At 33.3% G+C, this 21,157-nt stretch overlaps 1 protein-coding gene across 1 annotated transcript; it reads right to left on the bottom strand.

Annotated features, from left to right (window-relative positions):
* Positions 1–1,129: 1,129 nt before the first annotated feature.
* LOC133321369 (protein pigeon) lies at positions 1,130–15,697 on the bottom strand. Its single transcript, XM_061530457.1, has 8 exons — positions 15,634–15,697; positions 15,127–15,573; positions 14,765–15,066; positions 13,410–14,684; positions 13,114–13,346; positions 12,842–13,056; positions 12,558–12,779; positions 1,130–1,294 (listed from the first exon to the last, which is right to left on the bottom strand). Exons 1-8 carry the CDS (start codon positions 15,695–15,697, stop codon positions 1,158–1,160), a joined length of 2,895 nt encoding a protein of 964 aa, XP_061386441.1. The 3' UTR covers positions 1,130–1,157.
* Positions 15,698–21,157: the final 5,460 nt, after the last annotated feature.

The raw sequence follows: 21,157 nt of genomic DNA, 5'->3' as shown, positions 1-21,157 counted from the left end.
CTCTACCTCGGCAGTTCCACACTTGACTTCTACGCCCATACATTCCATGTATGGGTCACTAGAGTCTGTAAGCTACAGTTCTCAGTTAGCTTGGTTTCTTGGATCGCACCGACCATTATTCTCTTTCGAATCATAAATTCAACAACTTCGCTGATTTTGTTGCGAAGACCGTCGCACTTAAACTGCAAAAACGATGCATTTTCAAGGCGCGGAACAGCAATATGTGGTGTTAAATGCTGCGCATTTTGCTGTTGGGGAGACTGCGGGGGTGTCTCGTACTCCGACGATGACGATTCGGATGATGAATCGGACGACGACTCTTGATACACACTGGGAGACGTGCTAGCGCAGCATGAAGCGACGTAACTCCTTTCGCAGTACTCCTGGATCCTGTTCAGTCCAGATTAGCCTCGAAAATGCACCCATTCTCCACATCCATTGCATCTAACCGAGACAGATCTGTGGTGGATGCGGTTTCTGTAAACACTGCAGAACCAAGGTCCGGGGTTACTTTCAATCCCGGCACCAGTAGGGTTCGGAGCAGGCATTCCGGGATAAAATGCCGCTCCCATGACAAAAATGACGAACATGTAATTGTTGAGGTGGCAGCCTCTGGTCGGAGCCCATCTCCGAGTCAATCCGGTACAAAGAACCAGCTGCCGTGGGATTATACATCCGATACGGTACATTATTGTACATTTGTACCTGAAAATTTCTTCAATTATTTGGCATATAAAATGGAACTCACCACAACATTATTTTATTGTATATCTATAAAAAGCATATTTTTTGAAAAAGAAAAACATCGAGATTTATTTGAAATAATATATCAACAAAAACAAATAACAAAATATACGTTCATAATAAGTAGCAAAACAAAAAAGGAATGTCAAAATATATGTCAATGGCTCTAGAAGGCAAACATTTACACTGCTATGTTTGCCATGAAATATTTTGTATGTTCTTAAAATACATTAGTGTTTGATATAATGCCATGATATATTAAATAAATAAGCGTATTATAAGCCTCTAATATATACTTGTATATAATTCTAAATATGTTATTATACCAATGAAATATAAATAATAATATCTTAAATGCAAATGCCTATTTTAGATGATTTTAGCACATATGGAGAAAATACGATGGCACACAATTAATTTGTATTCAAATGATCCATGGATGACACTGTAGTTTCAATAAGTAAATTGTAATCCAATTCGTTTAGACTAGCTTTGGCAGTTAGAAGATCCAAAAATGAATCCAATGGTGACAGTTTGTCTGCGGCAATTCCTGAAATACAATGAAAGATTTATTTAGTTAGAATGTGTATTTGCAAATAAAAGATTTAAATGGCACATATTATGTTCAACTACACATGTTACACTATCGACAACACCGAACACCTCTTAACTGGTCTAAGTGGACGACATATTTAAATGAACCGACAAACATTTATATAATTCTTACCATTTCTTCAAATTTGGTCACATCTTAAAGGTAATCCTGAAACATAATACCAAAAGTCCTAATGTTAGGGAAAACAGGATTATTATTAAAAGCGAAATTGCGTGACACTGACGTTTTGAAGTTTTCCTAATAAGATCTAAATCTAAAATAAGAAAGTAAGATATTTTGTACATGTTATATATTTTGATTGTGACAGAATATATCGTTGTTTTCAGCCAGGCAAGAAATGCAAATAGAATAATATTTACGAAATAGAGTTTTAACGCCTACATAAACAATTATTTTGTTATATTTATGTATTTCATATATACATTGTGTTAGTCCAGAAAATCTACATGACAAGCCACTTTTAATATATTAATATTACATATGAAAAGTCAATACAAACTTATTCAATGACTTTAATGTGTCTAACATGTCATGTGCCGATATAATCGAAGTGAGCTTCTTAACATGAGATCAGTTTATATTAACCACAGTTAATTATTATTGAAATTGAAAATGGCAAAAATGGATGAAAACATTTTTTAATTGATCGAAAAATGTTTTCATTTATAGAAAAACAAAATTTTCAATGACTGGAACTCTATTTTCAAAAAACAAAAATTCCAAAATACACATTGTCAATGTTGAAAATTTTCAATTTTATATTTTTATACGCAATGCGTATTTGGGTAACATTATTTTAAATACATGTATTTAACTTTTGAGGTGAATAAATTCGTAGGTACGACCCTTAAAATTAAATATTAAATTTTGAACAAAATATCTCTGGCGTTTTCAATTTAATACTATTAACATAATAATTATTATTGAGTTTTAAGCTTTTTTATTTCACTTTCAATAAAACGAATATTGATACTGAAGGAATTTTCGTCATAAATTTTTCTGTTGCTTCTTTGTCCAAGATTACAATTTTTGTTTGTAGTTTTACGTTGTACTCTGAATGTTATTTCGACGTTTTATAGCCACAATTTAATTCTTCGAACACTTCCAGGAAATAGTATATGAAATAATTTGCACTTGTAAGGATATTTTATATCCGAATACACTAATTGAATCTCTAATTTCTACAAGAAATAAAATGTATTGTTTTTTTAGAACAAAGAAATATTTATCATATGTAATTAATCATTCACATTGCGGACGTCAGCTGTAAATGGAGATTTGTCTTATTGTTTCCCATTAACAAATATTAGTCAAACTGCTAAAGCTGCACGCTTGTTTATGCAAAAAGAAGAATAATAATGGTTTAATTGCCGCTTGATCTTGTTTGGTCAAAAACTGTTTATGTACTAAACATTAATTGGAAACAAAATTAAGTAGTGCTGATCTTCGAATTGTTGTTGTGGTCATCTGTTTCCTTTTTGATACCTTGTATCTAGAACTGAGTTCTGTTTATCTTTGCAATACATATACGTGCCCTACATGTAGCAGTGCTGTTAAGGGAAACCAGAATAGTTTTGGATGTTGTTTATGTGATTCTTTTTTCACATTAGCTGCGTTAATGTTACTAAGGAGCAGCATATATTTTTTTTGTATAAGAACAGGAGTATGATGTTCCCATTTAAATCGTATTAACCATTGCTGCTACATAGCAAAGGAGAAATCTGTGTTGGTCAAGTTTAACTCTGTATACACGAGAGGTATTTTAATGGCGAACTACCAAAAGCGCCGTGAGCCGTTGTTCCTTGGCGATGTTACTGGTGTCTTTGTGAGAAGTTAAAATTGCATCATTGTGTGGCATTGATATTAAGCCTTACGATATTAACCATTGCTGCTACATAGCAAAGGGCAAATCTGTGTTGGTCAAGTTTAACTCTGTGTACACGAGAGAGGCTGTGGAGATGTCAAAAGATTCCCAAATTCAAGCTATTGAGTGCAGATAGCCCGAAAGCTTTGGTTATGCTCCCATGCAGCCATGGAGGATGAAATTTCTGATATTGTTGTAAGATATTCTAATGTAATTGTTATGGGATAATAATTTGTCTCGTAGTTTAGTTGTAAGGGATGAATGAATTTGTCGGTTGTACATAACTCAAAGCCAACGCATATTGATGTTGCTCATGCTTCCACTTCATTATTGGTTTTTTTTCGTGTGTTGATTTGTTGGATTTATCAAATCAATTTTCGTGTCCTGGTATTTCAGACCACTCCTTTATATTTTTGTCTCTATATTTGCCTTGTCATCGTGTTAAGCAGTTTTATGAATATGCGGGTTACAGCTCAGTTGATCCTGTGGCGCTGTGATGCTTTTGATGTGTGTGGATTGGATGAATTATATAGTGTGAATGATATTGATTATGAGGTAGATGTACTCAACCGTGGTTTACGCTATATACATACAGCCTTATTCTGGATGTCAATTCCACGTGAATTTACTCGCTCTTCCCCTTCGTCTTATTCTGAACAACATTTTTGTGTGAATTTTTTCGCATTCTCGCTTTCGCCTTATTCTGAATGAAGTTCGAAAGCGAAAAAATCCGCTTTGGGGAAAAATTAGGTATTCTGGATTACAGGGAGTAGGAGAATGAGATGAAATTTTGTGCGAAATTTTTCGCTAATAAATTCAAAGTGAGTTGACTACAAAAACATAAGTAATAAATATTTTTATGAAAAATATTAACACAATACTTATTCTATGACGATTTAGAATATTATAAATGATAGTAAGCAAATATTTATCTGGAAAACAGCAAATAAAATGAACCAAATATTGCCAAGGAATGTATAAAGGTAATAATGAATATTTAAGTCGAGTTTGATGCATTTGGAAGGCGAAAAACAGACATTTTGGGTGAGGATCTGTCTCTCAAGAAAAAAATTATAGAAAAACCAAATTTGCCTAATGAGCCGCTTAACAATGAAAACTTAAATATAAATTATGAAACAACACAAAAAAACTACAAAAATATTTTTTTTTTTTTCAAAATTATCACTTTAGGTCACTTTAAGAATTTGGAGAGATAAAATATCGAAATTAAATTAAAAGGCACACAATTATGTGCCTGTGTTTTTGCCATCATAAAAAATGTTCTTTTATTTGTAATCTATTGTAGTTGTTGTACCAAATTGCATCAAAACAATGAACAGCTGTTTCACATGTCATATTGGAGGTTGCTATATTTTCAAACTTTAATTAATTTTCTTTTAATTACAAAGCATTTATAAAGCGGATTCTTGATATTTCACATTTGTATTGTTATAAAGTTTAAACAACAATAACAAGTAACAATTTTTAATAAAATAATCAATAAATAAAATATTGAAAAATATTACACAATTAAAATACAATGGGGCAACATACATTGCAACTTAAATTACAATATGGCAACACACATTACAACGTAAATTATAATATGGCAACACGAATCTTTTTTTCAACCACCATTTTCGAAAAGTCGAATCCGCATCTCGCATTTTTTGCGTCTCCCTATTCATTCAGAATAAGGCGAGAATGTGAAAGCGAAAATTTTTGTGCATGCGAGATATCTCCCAGCGAATATCCAGAATAAGGCTGATAGTGTTGTTCCAATTAAAATGCGTTTTTGTAGAATTGATAGGAATGATTTGTTTAAGTCTCCAGATATATGTTATCATCTATCATTAAGAGATATGGCGTATGAAGCATGTTTATTTATTCATGGTAATTTCAAAGTCCGAAGACCATATATGTATTCAAAGATAAATTAAAAAAGTAATGTATTAAATAAACACGACAATAAAAGCGGACAATAAATAATAACCCATCTACATTTCACTAATTATCAGAACGAAAACTAGCAAAAGCAGCAGTTAGCTACAAAAGTCCAAAAAAAAAACAATCTGTCTCCAGACTAAAATTCTACTCGAAAGTCGAGCAGAAGTAGTATTTAGTAGAATAAAGGTATATATAATTTAACATGGACTCAAAGTATACAAAACATAAGATCATGACATAAAATAAGTACAAAAATGTATATAAAAAAAGTACCTTGAAAATTGGTATACAGAAAAATATATTAAACATTAAATTAAATATATAAAAAAATAATTATTCAGCCTTATTCTGGATATTCGCTGGGAGATATCTCGCACATACAAAAATTTTCGCTTTCACATTCTCGCCTTATTCTGAATGAATAGGGAGACGCAAAAAATGCGAGATGCGGATTCGAGTTTTCGAAAATGGTGGTTGAAAAAAAGATTCGTGTTGCCATATTATAATTTAAGTTGTAATGTGTGTTGCCATATTGTAATTTAAGTTGTAATGTGTGTTGCCCCATTGTAATTTAATTGTGTAATATTTTTCAATATTTTATTTATTGATTATTTTATTAAAAATTGTTACTTGTTATTGTGGTTTAAACTTTATAACAATATAAATGTGAAATATCAAGAATCCGCTTTATAAATGCCTTGTAATTAAAAGAAAATTAATTAAAGTTTGAAAATATGGCTACCTACAATATGACATGTGAAACAGCTGTTCATTGTTTTGATGCATTTTGGTACAACAACTACAATAGATTACAAATAAAAGAACATTTTTTTATGATGGGAAAAACACAGGCACATAATTGTGTGCCTTTTTTTAATTTCGATATTTTATCTCTCCAAATTCTTAAAGTGGCCTGTTATGCTCCTACTCCTTTATTTCTTCCTTCAAATAATGCAAACGATAATTTTGAAAAAAAAAAATTTTTTTGTATTTTTTTTTTCATAATTTTTATTTAAGTTTTTCACTGTTAAGCGTTTTCTATAATTTTTTTCTTGAGATACAGATCCTCTCCCAAAATGTCTGTTTTTCGTCTCCAAAATGCATCAAACTCGACTTAAATATTCATTATTACCTTTATACATTCCTTGGCAATATTTGGTTCAGCATGCATCATTATCAATAGGATTTCCAAAGGCATTTTATTTGCTGTTTTCCAGATAAATATTTGCTTACTATCATTTATAATATTCTAAATCGTCATAGAATAAGTATTGTGTTAATATTTTTCATAAAAATATTTATTATTTATGTTTTTGTAGTCAACTCACTTTGAATTTATTAGCGAAAAAATTCGCACAAAATTTCATCTCATTCTCCTACTCACTGTAATCCAGAATATAATTTTTCCCCAAAGCGGATTTTTTCGCTTTCGAACTTCATTCAGAATATATTCACACAAAAATGTTGTTCAATTATTGACATCCAGAATAAGGCTGATTATTAACCCTTTGTGGCCTGAATTTGTACCCGTGCCAGTTGAACTATTTTCTGTTCACAGATTTAATGTAACTATCCTAAATAGGATATGAGCAAAATTTGACGTCGCTACATCCTTGCATTCGGGAGATACAGTATCTTATTTCCGAAAAATAAAAGTCCAATATCAACAAAAGCAAATGCAATATCGACGAAAAAGTCACTTTTAACCCTTTCAGTGTCAAAAAAAAATTTTGTCGGAATACAAATCTAAAATTTTGTACTTAAAATCATATGAAGGCACATAGTTTAGAAAAAAAAGCAATTCTAATTTTAACCCTCGGACAGTTTTGTCTGTCTTTCAGCAAAAACAAAGACATCAATTGTAACGGTACATAGGATAACCAAAAATTTGCAAAAGAAGAGAGTAATTTTAAATGTAGAATATATTCGACAAAAAGACTGAAAGGGTTAATTATTCCTTAGGTTCTTTTTTACAAGACTCAACAACAATTTAGAGGGTACAATTCGTACCTTTCAAATACGAAGCGATTTAAATATTTTGGACTGTACACACAATTTGGTACTGTATATATTTTTGCACTCATCTATGTATTGAAAAGCGTATAACTTGACCAAAAATTTTAATTTTTTAGATTTTTCATTTTTTTTCGTCCATGATCTGTTCTTAACATATGTAATCCAAAAAATTTTAATTTACTTGCCACGTATTAAATATAAGCTCTAGAACATTTTGTTGCCTGTGGGCAAAAAATGTGCCAAAAGATTACGCAATCACAAAAATAATATAAAGAATTCATTATTAGAGAGATATTGAGAGATTATTGTAAGATAGAAGTGTATAAAAGCGTAATAGAGCCGTAGCCCACAGACATATGTTTGCCAATAAAACAACAAAAGATTTATGGGTGATTTTGAATAAGAGTGGAATAAAAGAGAATGACAATGAAGTGGATGGTGTAGATGTTGATCGACTGAATTTTGATTTTGTGTATAATCAATCTGTTGATCCAGTTAATGTTTCGTATGTTCCTGAGAGTGTTTATGGTGGTTTTTCGTTTCGTATTGTTGATTTTGTTGAAATTGTAGATGGGTTTAGAAAGATTAAGCCTTAAGCTATCGGGTATGATGGTTTTCACCTTAAGTTTCTGTTTCCTTAAGTGGAACGTCATTTGTTGCATGTTGTAAATACCATGATAATAAATACTCTTTAGAATGGTTGAGCGTGTTTTGAAAGAGCAAATTCTTGCGTATGTTAACCAGCGATCATTATTTTATGATAGTCAATATGGGTTTAGACATCATCGGAGTACCACGTCCCTACTTGTTAGTTTAACTGACAATATAAGAAAGTCAGTTGGTGGGGATGGTTGTTGTGTGTTGCTGTCGCTGGACCTTGAAAAGACATTTGACAGAATCAATCACTCAATGCTAGTAAGTAAGCTACATGGCGTATGAAGCATGTTTATTTATTCATGGTAATTTCAAAGTCCGAAGACCATATATGTATTCAAAGATAAATTAAAAAAGTAATGTATTAAATAAACACGACAATAAAAGCGGACAATAAATAATAACCCATCTACATTTCACTAATTATCAGAACGAAAACTAGCAAAAGCAGCAGTTAGCTACAAAAGTCCAAAAAAAAATCTGTCTCCAGACTAAAATTCTACTCGAAAGTCGAGCAGAAGTAGTATTTAGCAGAATAAAGGTATATATAATTTAACATGGACTCAAAGTATACTAAACATAAGATCATGACATAAAATAAGTACAAAAATGTATATAAAAAAAGTACATTGAAAATTGGTATACAGAAAAATATATTAAACATTAAATTAAATATATAAAAAAAATAATTATTATTTACCCTTTGTGGCCTGAATTTGTACCCGTGCCAGTTGAACTATTTTCTGTTCAAAGATTTAATGTAACTATCCTAAATAGGATATGAGCAAAATTTGACGTCGCTACATCCTTGCATTCGGGAGATACAGTATCTTATTTCCGAAAAATAAAAGTCCAATATCAACAAAAGCAAATGCAATATCGACGAAAAAGTCACTTTTAACCCTTTCAGTGTCAAAAAAAAAATTTTGTCGGAATACAAATCTAAAATTTTGTACTTAAAATCATATGAAGGCACATAGTTTAGAAAAAAAAGCAATTCTGATTTATATTAGCAAAAACAAAGACATCAATTGTAACGTTTAACCAAAAATTTGCAAAAGAAGAGAGTAATTTTAAATGTAGAATATATTCGTTCTCTTTTTTACAAGAACAACAATTGCAATCCCTTTCAAATACGAAGCGATTTAAATATTTTGGACACACACAATTTGGCATATATTTTTGCACGTATTGAAAAGCGTTAACTTGACCAAAAATTTTAATTTTTTTTTTTCATTTTTTGTTTTGTTCACATTTAAATATATATAAAATGTCAACATTTTGTTGCGTGGGCAAAAAATAAAAGATTACAATCAAAAATAATACCAGTAAGGAATTGTCGGACGGGGCAATTTTTTTTCACCACTTTGGGTATATTCCCTTGCCCCTCTCTCCATTTTTACAAACAAAGACTTGCCGCATGTCATTCTGCAACTCGATACTAAATTTTTCATTTGGTCAGATATAGATATATCTAAGACTTTTCAGGAAAAACACACATTCTAATTTTAACCCAAATTTCGGCAAATCGAAAGATATATAGGGACTTTGTCTGCACCATTTACAAAAACAATATATATATGACATCAATTGTTTGCCAACGGTACATAGGATAACCAAAAATTTGCAAAAGAAGAGATATATTTTAAATGTAAAAGTATATATGGGAGCTATATCTAAATCTGAACCGATTGTCACGAAACTTGGCACACATCATTCTAGACCTTATTCATTACACTGTGCCAAATTTCGTACAAACCGAAAGATATATAGGGACTTTGGTACACAATTTACCTTAAATCGGACGAAGATATATATGGGAGCTATATCTAAATATGAACCGATTTTCACGAAACTTGGCATACATCATTCTAGACCTTATTCATTGCACTGTGCCAAATTTCGTACAAATATTATGTAGGGACTTTGGTACACACCTTAAATCGGACGAAGATATATATGGGAGCTATATATATTTTTTCACGAAACTTGGCATACATCATTCTTGACCTTATTCATTACGCTGTGACAAGTTTCGTACAAATCGAAAGATATATAGGGACTTTGGTACACAATTTACCTTAAATCGGACGAAGATATATATGGGAGCTATATCTAAATCTGAACCGATTTTCACGAAACTTGGCACGCATCATTCTGGACCTTATTCATTACGCTGTGCCAAATTTCGTGCAAATCGAAAGATATATAGGGACTTTGGTACACAATTTACCTTAAATCGGACGAAGATATATATAGGAGCTATATCTAAATCAGAACCGATTTTTATGAAATTTTACACACATCATTCTAGACCTAATTCATTACGATGTGCCAATTTTCGTGCAAATCGAAAGATATATAGGGACCGTTTACATTAAATCACAAAATATATATGGGATATAAATCTGAATTTTTCCCAATTTCAATAGAGAGATCCTTGGGCCAAACAAATGAGATGTGCCAAATTTCATCTAATTCGGATCATAAATGCGACCTGTACTTTGTTTACAATTTAACATCTACAGACGGACAGACGGACGTAGCCGTAGCCCACAGACATATGTTTGCCAATAAAACAACGAAAGATTTATGGGTGATTTTGAATAAGAGTGGAATAAAAGAGAATGACAATGAAGTGGATGGTGTAGATGTTGATCGACTGAATTTTGATTTTGTGTATAATCAATCTGTTGATCCAGTTAATGTTTCGTATGTTCCTGAGAGTGTTTATGATGGTTTTTCGTTTCGTATTGTTGATTTTGTTGAAATTGTAGATGGGTTTAGAAAGATTAAGTCTTAAGCTATCGGGTATGATGGTTTTCACCTTAAGTTTCTGTTTCCTAGTGGAACGTCATTTGTTGCATGTTGTAAATACCATGATAACAGTGTCTGTTTTTCCTGAGGTTTGTAAGATAGGGAAAATTGTGTCTATACGTAAAAGTAATGATGTAAGAGAGTATAGGCCGATATCCATAATGCCAATACTCTTTAGAATGGTTGAGCGTGTTTTGAAAGAGCAAATTCTTGCGTATGTTAACCAGCGATCATTATTCTATGATAGTCAATATGGGTTTAGACATCATCGGAGTACCACGTCCCTACTTGTTAGTTTAACTGACAATATAAGAAAGTCAGTTGGTGGGGATGGTTGTTGTGTGTTGCTGTCGCTGGACCTTGAAAAGACATTTGACAGAATCAATCACTCAATGCTAGTAAGTAAGCTGCATCAATTTTTTAATTTTTCGACCTCAGCGTGTAAACTGATATTTTCATATTTATTTGGTGGAAAGCAATACGTAAGATATAAAAATTGTGTTTCCAGTATGTTGTCTTTGAGTAGTGGTGTGCCTCTAGGATCTGTTCTGGGCCCCCTGTTGTTCGTAATGTATGTTAATGATTTATTCAGTTGTATTAATAGTAGGAATTGTATGTCGTTTGCTTTTGATGGTGATATACAAATATTCTTTAAAGGGGAAAATGTGTTCATTTATGTTTTGCAGTCTTAAATTGATTTTAATGTTAATGTGCTAGTCACGTGGTTAACGAATAATGGGCTTTCAATAAATACTCAAAAAACTAAAACTATGATTTTTGTCAAAAAGCAAGTTAATATTATAAATATTTCCATATGTAGTGTCTCAATATATGTTGTAAGATTAATTAAGTGTCTTGGTTTGTTGCTTGATAATGGTTTGGTGTTTGATGTTCATGTCAATTCAAGGGATATAAGAATTCAGGTGATACATGCGCTGATAATGCCACACTTTTTGTATTGTATTGAAATTGTTAGTGGTAGTTGTGGCTACGTCGTACACAAACTTAGACTCTTGTTTTATCGAGTCATACGTTTTGTGTTTGTGTTGAAGCTGCGTGATCACGTTTCTCCGTATGTTAAACAATTTCTGGGTAGTTCCTTTGATCACTTTTTGTGCATTAGGTGTATGATTTTTTTTCTTTAAAACGTGTAAAAGCCAAGCCACACCCTCCGTGTTGCAGCTGTTCTCATTTAGTAGGTCTGTAAGGAATACACAAATTAACGTTCTTCGTTTGACCCCTTTGTTGGAGAAATCCTTTCATGTAAGAATTGCTCGAGTATTCAATGGTTTACCACAGGGTCTCAGGCATTCAGTGGTCCCATTAAATGTTATTAGAAAGCTTTGATTGAATATCCTAATTTGCATGGATTTTGATGTACTTTCTTTTGTATTACTTGCCCTGATATTGTTGTTGCATAGCTGATTTACTTAATTATTTTTTATACATCCTACTGTGATTTAATGTTAAAATTTAAATTAATTACTTATTCATGTTTTTTTTTAAAATTTTATGTTAAGATAAATCTATTGTAAGGTTTAAGATTTTGGAGTAGTAGATGTATAGTGGTTGTTGCTAGGTTCCCATTCATGAAAAAATAAATATATTGAAATTGAAAATTAGATTTAAAAGAAATCATCTGCTTATTTAAATCGATGTCCAATATTTCATAAAGTTGCAGCACAACCTTTTTTCTTTACGAACTAAAAACACGATAAATTAATTAATTCATGTCAAAAATAATTTACTGTCGTATTTATACAATAAATCGATACTATGAATGTTGACAACAGCGTAAAATATTAAAAACAAGTCGTAAAGTAGGTTATGTTCGAAATTCGGCACTGATATAGTATAGTCTACTAAGTAGACAGATAAAATAAATCGTTTTTGGCTTACCATTTCGAACATTCGTTCGTTGTTGGGAGTTCATATTACAAACACTTCCCTTCCGTTGTTGTACGGGGTTGCCTGATAGAATATTCGCTGCGTGTTCTCGGCCTCTAATCATTAAACTTTCAGGGTGGTTCCAATTTTTAAGTAAACGTTGAGCACGTTGCTTTGGTAATGCAGACAACAATGACAATTTCTTTTCGATACCATCTTTTGAGTCATCAATATCTATAAATGAAACAGGTATCATTATTAAAGTATTCAATGCAACCCAAAATCATTATAAATACCGCTTATGATTGCTTTCATAACATCGATTTGAAGTTCGAAAACAAAATTCTGAACATATTGCAGAAACATGTCAAACGTTAGAGCCCTGTATCCGAGGTATGTAAAGAATGAGGCAAATCCCTGTGGTAGAGGGAATGCTATAGAGTCTACAGCCAAACAATATCTTTCCAAAATAAGAAAAAGCGAATGTTGTTGACCATTGCTCATTTGGTCTCTGCAAAATTTTAAAAGAAATTATGTAATCATATTTTAAACAACATTATATCCTTACATTAATTGAAATCCCCGAAAGGTTTCATGTCTGGCATCCAAACCGGCAGCCCGGCAGACTAATGAACAAAGGGAGCGAGATAAATCTAATTGTGATGCAACATACTGTGTTGCGACAGCGTGCACATGTGCCGGAGCTTGAGATCTTTCAAAGAAAGTCTCTTTCAACCATCGAAATCCACTGTTTGGCTTAGACGAGTTTTTTACCAAGTGTACACTTAACTCACGTAACGTCTATGAATGATGCATAATTTATAAAAATAATAATTGATAATATAATGTCTTTTAAGATCTCACCACTGACATAACATGCTCCTGTTTGGTTGCAGTGCACGATTCAACTTCTATAAATGGCATAACTTCATTGCAACTGCGACGACTTGCCGTAGAAAAGTCATTAAGTCCACAACCCCCGCTACCTGCACCAGGAGTAGTCGTTTGGGGTGTTGTGCATCTTGACAATGCTTCTGGCTGGTAGCAGGCCAAGGAAAACATCAATTTCTCACTGACTTGCTCTACGGTGAAGCGCCTATTCGCACAATTCGAATTTTCTTTTTGTCCAGCATCGTTTAGGTGTTCCCACAGACGAGTCCAAATATCAGCTTTATACGGCGACAGACGTTGTTGCGGGGACAATAGCATCATACTAGTATTCCACAGACTCTCATGAGAGATACCAACGCTAATATCGGCCACTCTTGCCTGTATCGGTTTTGATGCGTCAGCTGTAGTTAGCGGCAAGAACTTCGACATACTTATGGCATCTGATGGTAGGCCGCGTAATGCTGCCGCATAACTGCCAGCAACTAGAGACTCTTTTAGTAAAGCAACGGTATCCAAGGACAATGGTCGTTCCATTATAATACTTAAAAGTTCTGACAATACATCCAATTGATCGTTCGAGGCGTGAACCAAAAAATGATGTATTATACTTAATCTATTATCAACGGAAGTATCATTTCGAAATGCTTCTATAAGGTGCGAACGTGGTACGGACAACGACACTAAATCCAATGTGGCCGTATCATATGCCATGGAACCCCATTTTCGGCATGGAACAAGGTGGGTTAGTGGATTTCGGTTGTGAGCCGGGCATACTATGTGACAACAAGGTTCATGTGTCAAACCAACGTCCAAAAGATGAACAAACAAATCTGGCTGAAATACAAGCAAGTGATGGGAGCCATGTAAAGCAAAAGTGGGCTTTAACAGGCGGGCCTTCTCCCAAGGCACACCTGGCATTACACAATGCACAACACAGCCATGATGCAGCAAAGTAACGGAGTAAGCGAAATGGACATCAACTTTCCGACCATTTGCAGATGTTGCTGATGATGCCGTCGTTGAGCTTCCAGCAGATGGTGTTTCACTTTCGTCGACATTTTTTGGCTGTATTGGTTGGTACAGATAATAATGGCAAACGAAAAGCATTCCACTAGAATCGGCCAATATAATTAGGTTTAAAGACGTGTCGTGAACTCTGAGTGGTACTACGTCATCCTCATAAGTAGGATCATCGTCGTCATGGAATGAACCAGTTGGTAATTTGGGCAAATTTAAGGGTATATTCAACTGGAAAAGTCAGATTCGTGCGAAGAAACAAAGTAAACTGTATAGTCAGTCCAGCTATTAAATAATTTATATATACCTACCACCGTTTCTGTTGGTAACTTGTCGTTAAACTGAAATGCTGATAATGTTGGACTCATTACATTCTCACTGTTTTCATTGTCGCCATCAGATTCCATAAGTGAAATGCTCTTCGCCTTTGGTTTCATATGTATGTAGTAAAGAGCTTGGTTGTCACTATCCCATTGGGCCCAAGTAAATTTTTTTACTAAGCACTCAGCTGTCAATATTGATGGATCCAGATACCATTCATCATCGTTGGCAAAATCCAAAGTAAGTGCCGTGAGATCTCTTGTTTTAATTGTACATGTGTACTGGAGAATGCCTTGAACAAATATTTATTATTATTAGGAACATTAATGAGTGTGCATAGAGAATTACTTACTTATTCCATGTGTTAGTACCAGAAGTTTATCTTGCCAAACCTTATCAAATCGGTTTTCTGTGCGCCACAAGAATTGCGTTAATACTTGACGCTTACTCGGTACCTTCAGTAAGGATGTGCATTCGGGACTCAGTTCTTTAGATCGTACTTCAACAATATATGCATAGTAATAAGAGCGACCAGGCTGACAAGCGTCCGATTCACACTCTGTTTCATCAAACACTTTTTTTACAACGTAGGCCAGAAGACTGACCGAATTATTTACGGTGGCCTGCACAACTTCGACACATTCTTTTAGTCGATGCAGAATACGCAGTGTTTTGGTATTTGGGTTGAAGTGTCCGATGCAAGTCTCTCTTTTTCCGCTATCCACCTTTTCAAATTGCCAGGAGGCCAGCATAGAACCATCCTTTTCTTGCCCTAATACTCGCCATTCCAGTGACTTTTCTTTACGAGGAAAACAAAAAGAAAATAAGTTATTCCATAATCAATTAACCAAATAAATACCTGTGTATCCCTGGCTCGCCAATAATCCACAAAAATTAGCTGCCAAGTTTTCCTGCCTTAACATTGTTGAGTGATTTTTCTCATTTCCTATCTATATTAGATTTGGTTCCGGAACGAACTAGTTCATTGGAACTATTCCGAGAAAGGAACGAACGGAACTAGTTCCAGTTCTTTAATTAATATAATTCCTTTCTCTGATCCAGTTCCTTTTTTGAACTATTTGAAGCAAAGGAACTGTATGGAGCAAAGGAACTATAAAGAGCAAAGGAACTATATGGAGCAAAGGAACTATATATGGAAAAACGAAAAAAAGAATGATGAAAGAGAGAGATTCAAAAGAACTATGTAGGAGTCGGAACTATATGGAGCAAAGAAATTGTATGGACTAAAGGAATTATATGGAGCAAAGGTACTATATGGATCAAAGGAACTATATGGAGCAAAGGAACTATATATGGAAAAACGAAAAAAAAAAATAATAAAAAAGAGAGAGATTCAAAAGAACAGTGGGAAGCCTCCAAGACTCCAGCCTTCATAAAATTCGCTTGTTAATCGTCGTTCTGCCAAGACTCAAGCGACGTCGTACGCAAACCTTCGCCAACAAATGGTCTGTTCCAGTACTTTTTATACCCTCCACCATAGTATGGAGGGTATATTAATTTTGTCATTCCGTTTGTAACTCATCGAAATATTCATTTCCGACCCTATAAAGTATATATATTCTTGATCAGGGTAAAATTCTAAGACGATCTAGCCATGTCCGTCCGTCTGTTGTAATCACGCTATCTTCTGAAGGAATTGAGATAGGGTGCTGAAATTTTGCATAGGGTTGTCTTTTGTCTGCAGGCAGGTCAAGTTCGAAGATATATCGGTCCACGTTTAGGCATAGCTCCCATATAACCTTACCCCCCAATTTTCGGTATTTTGGGGTTCTTGAGCGCGTTTTTCAACCGAATACGCTGAAATTTGGTACATTGAGTTCTTATTGGGTACTAAATGTCTCCACAAAAAATTATAAATATAGGTCCACTTTTTCTTGTAGCCCCCATATAACGGTACCTCCTAATTTTCAGTATTTTTTGGGTTTTTATCGTATTTTTCACCGAATTGGCTGTAATTTAGTATTTTGAGTTCTTAGCAGGTACCAAATCTCTCCACAAAAAAATTTAAATATAGGTCAATTTTTTCGGATATCCCCCATATAAGGGTACCCCCCAATTTCGGTATTTTGGGGTTCTTGAGCGCGCTTTTCAACCGAATTCGCTGCAATTTTGTACATTGGGTTCATATTGCGTACCAAATATCTCTACTAAAAATTATAAATATCGGCCCACTTTTTCTGGTAGCCCCCATATAAGGGCACCCCAAATTTTCGGTATTTTGAGGTTCTTAAGCGCGATTTTCAACCGAATTCGCTGAAATTTGGTACAGTGGGTTCATATTGGGTACCAAATATCTCTATTTAAAATTATAAATACCGGTCCACTTTTTCATTTCAAATACCTGTCAGTATACCTGTGGTGGAGTGTATCCAAAGTTCGGCCCGGCCGAACTTAACGCTTTTTCACTTGTTTAATAGTAAAGCTAGTAAAAGGGAAACATTTCAAGTCTCAGAGTACAAAATAATTTGAAAAGTTCGGGAACGCAAATCTAGTAAATATGCCAAAATTAGATGGCAATACTTCAAAATCAACATAACAAAAAGTTTACAAAGAGAAAGCCATTTTGTTTTGTGCTCTCTTAAATTTGATTCAATGCTTTACCAGTTTTATGGGTTTAGGAACGGTTTTCGAGTAAAAAGTTGCAAAACTTGTAAAATTAGTAGATTCTTTTAGGTTTTGGAACGGAACTATTATGAATGATTCCGATAGAATTTTAGTTCTTGGTGATTTTAATATGCCATCTGTAAAATGGCTCTCATTGCCAGATTCAGAATGTTTAACGTCGTTGACATCTGAAGCAAGTGTAAACCAATATACATTTGATATTAGGTTTGTTGATATCGCAATAATTTGTAACAATTTGTACAAATTGTTACAAATAGATTGAAATATATAAACGCATTTATTAAAAATTGTTATTTTGCATGCAATTCCTTAAAACTTCTAATCGTAACACATACATTTCAATTCTTACTGGATTTTACTGAATGTTCTTCGATAACTTTCTTCAATATTTTCACATGAGAGAACAAACTCTCTCAACTTAAATTACTGAGTAATTTTTACTCAGTAAGCTATCGGACAAACCTATTGTTAATCGATTTTGTGAAATTAATCTCATTCAAAAAATAATATTTTAAATTGTAATGCATGGTACAATTATAAAAGGTAACAGCAAATCCCAGCTGATTTGATTCCAACGTAATACTAGTGTCAATATGAATTTGACAAATTATGTTTTTAAAAATCACCCAACAGGAAAATTGGGAACGCATACAATTTGAAATTGTTCTTTATTAAATGTGCTCTTGTATTCAATTTACTCAATCTGCCTGCTGGGAAAGTTTGAGGAAGCAAGTCTTTCTTCAAGGAATAAATCGCTATTCCCAGCATTTTCATATGTGTTACACATATATATGGCAATGGCTCAATTATAGAAAAGATGTGGAAGCGATAGAAATATAAATTTGATACATTTTCATTCATGTTTTTCAATTTTTATTTTGAGGATTCGAAAATATTTAATTTTCAAAATAAATATAATTTATTTGTTTCTTTACATTTTTCTGTCAAATGACGTTGACACTAGTATAACTTACAAAAACAAATTTGCATGTGGTTGTTGTATCGTTTGTTGTACAACAACACTTGCTGTTACCTTCTATTATTATACCATGATTGTAATGATAGAATCCTTGATCTAGTGTTTGTAAATTTTACACAATTTTTTTAATTAATTCGAATTCCTGCTATATGTACTCCGGAAGATAATTATCATCCAACATTATATACAGTGGCTCCATCGAATAATCGGACAAGTGGTTGTCAGATATAATAATGCTATACATTTCAAAAAAATTGTTTAAATGTGTAGTTTTTTTCGCTTTTATTTACACATTACTTACTTATATTTCTGAACAATACAAAAAACAACAACTTTCCCAGTGATAACAGTAAATTTCGCCAGAAAAACAAAATTAACTCAATTTATTGTGCTCAACGCAAAATCGGACAATGCAAAGTATCAATGTCAAAAAATGCAAAAAATCGAGAAATTAATATTTAGTTGCATATTCTTTGTTGTGCAGAACGGCCTGTAAACGCTTCGGTATTGATTTGACCAAATTCTGGCATACCTCCGGCTCTATGGAGTTCCACGATTTCAGTAAAGCCTCCTTAAGCTGTACCAAGGAGTTACATTTTTTTCATACACTCTTCTAGCTAATTCTTCGCAAAGATGCTCAATTACGTTAAGGTCTGGGCTCTGTGCAGGTGTTTGTATAAGTTTGGGACAGTTATGGATCAACCAAAGCTTTGCAACACCTGATGTGTGCTTGGGATCGTTGTCTTGATAAAAGGCAAAGTTGTTCGCGATACCCAATTTGTCTGCACTTTGATTTACATTTTGTTTTAAAATGTTGAGGTAGACAAATTTGTCCATTTTACCATCAATAAAATGCAAATTGTATATTCCCGCACTCGACATGCAGACCCAAAACATAACAGAACCTCATCCGTGCTTAACAGTGGCTTTTGTATTCTTATGATTAAATTCAGCATTTGGCTTACGCCACACATACATCTTTCCATCTGATCCGTGCGAATTAAATTTGCTTTCGTCAGTAAACAGATCCTTAATATAATGGAAACTATCAATAGAAATGTATTTTAAGATGATCTATCATCAAATTACCTGCTTCCAAAAATCTTCTAATTTTAGTAAATACTCCTTGGCATATTTTATTCTACTGTTTTTATTTTTAAGGCTTATAAATGCTTTTTTTCTTGCAACTCTTCCATAATAATCATATTTATGTAATGTATTGCGAATAGTATTTAGGCACACAACTTTTCAAGTGCGAGTTTTTAAATTTATTTTAAGTTCTTTTGCGCTTTTAAATGGATATTGTTTTATTTCTTTTAATATCGAACGCTCTTCTCGCTCATTTGTTACGTTCTAGACCTAATGCGGCGTTATGGCGGGGTTCGCACTAGCTCAGTTGGGAACACTTTTCGATCAGGGGAGTTCTCAACCCTTGCCACCATCAACCCTAGGGAACGAACAACTAGAAATTTTTGGATCATACAAAACACAAAAAAACATAAACAAACACAACATACACCTATGACGAAGGAGCTTGGTTTAGTGCTCCTCCACTATGCCCGCCCATCCTTGACCCTTTAGTCCAATTAATAAAGTTTTATATTTAAAAGGGCCCCAAATTCCACACACACTTACCTCACGAAAACTTACACCTAATTCCCTCTCTCACAAAGAAAACTTAACACAACATAATTTCTAATAACATAAAATCAAACATAAAAATCATTTATTGACATTTTTTTGGACCTTAATCTAACACAAAACATGAAAAATTATGTCAATTCATGAACTCCTAACTCCTTTTCTCTCAGTGTGAATCAATATCGTAGATTACCAACACTTTGCGTTGGGCATGTTATACTGCCAATTCAGGCTACTTTAGTCAACTACACCTACCTAAGAGAGCTCTGTTAGTGGTGACGTGGGCGGTTAAATCGCACTCACAAATTATTCAAATACTTGCTCCACGTAGCTATGTGGTAATCTAGCTCACCAGTTAATAAAAGGGGTTAAAAATCCTCACAAAATATAAATCATTTAAATTCTTAATACTAAACTAACTACTAACATTCACAACTTATACTAACATATATTCTTGTTTTAATTATATTTTTTTGTCTTTTTTATAGTTTTTGTGTCTTTTCGTAAAAATTGAATTTAACGTTTTCTTTTTTTTATCTCATTTCAGGTTTTTTTGATTTGCATAGGGAACTGGCACTTTCATTATTCCAGCATTATCATCAATCGGTATGTGTTATATTAATATTGTTTTACCTGGTTTCCATTTAATTAATATATATTTCTCTGGTTTCTTTATTGTAGGGGTTTATTACCAGCGACAGAGCAAATCATCCAGGATCACCAGGATTTTCATCTTCCCTTCCATACGGACTATAAAGGGGGAATTTTGGCTGGATTTTTGGACTTTTCCAGGCTGTTGTTAAGGCTTTTTCCAGCTGTTTTCACAATTCTTCAAGATCTTCAAAACGTCTTCAAAATATTCTTCAAAATATTATCTGACCTCCTCCTCGCAGATATTTGGGAGGGGTCAGTTTCTTCGGCGGTGTGCAGATTTTTATTGGCGTTTAACTTTAATGAAACACAAAAAAACAGGACATTGAAGCAACAAAAAACAAACACATTAAACAACATGCTTACATTTTTGCATACGCACAACATATGTTTGTACACATAACACCACAATAAATTTTGAAGAAAAAAATATATATTCTTTTTTATTTCCAATTAGATTTTTTTT

The sequence above is a fragment of the Musca vetustissima genome, unplaced genomic scaffold (genome assembly GCF_032173495.1).
Source record: "Musca vetustissima isolate MV318-11 ecotype Yass unplaced genomic scaffold, APGP_CSIRO_Mvet_v1 utg4044, whole genome shotgun sequence".
Classification (NCBI taxonomy): Eukaryota; Metazoa; Arthropoda; class Insecta; order Diptera; family Muscidae; genus Musca; species Musca vetustissima.
The sequence above is the reverse complement of the archived record's forward strand: the minus strand, read 5'-3'. Positions and strand labels throughout refer to the sequence as shown.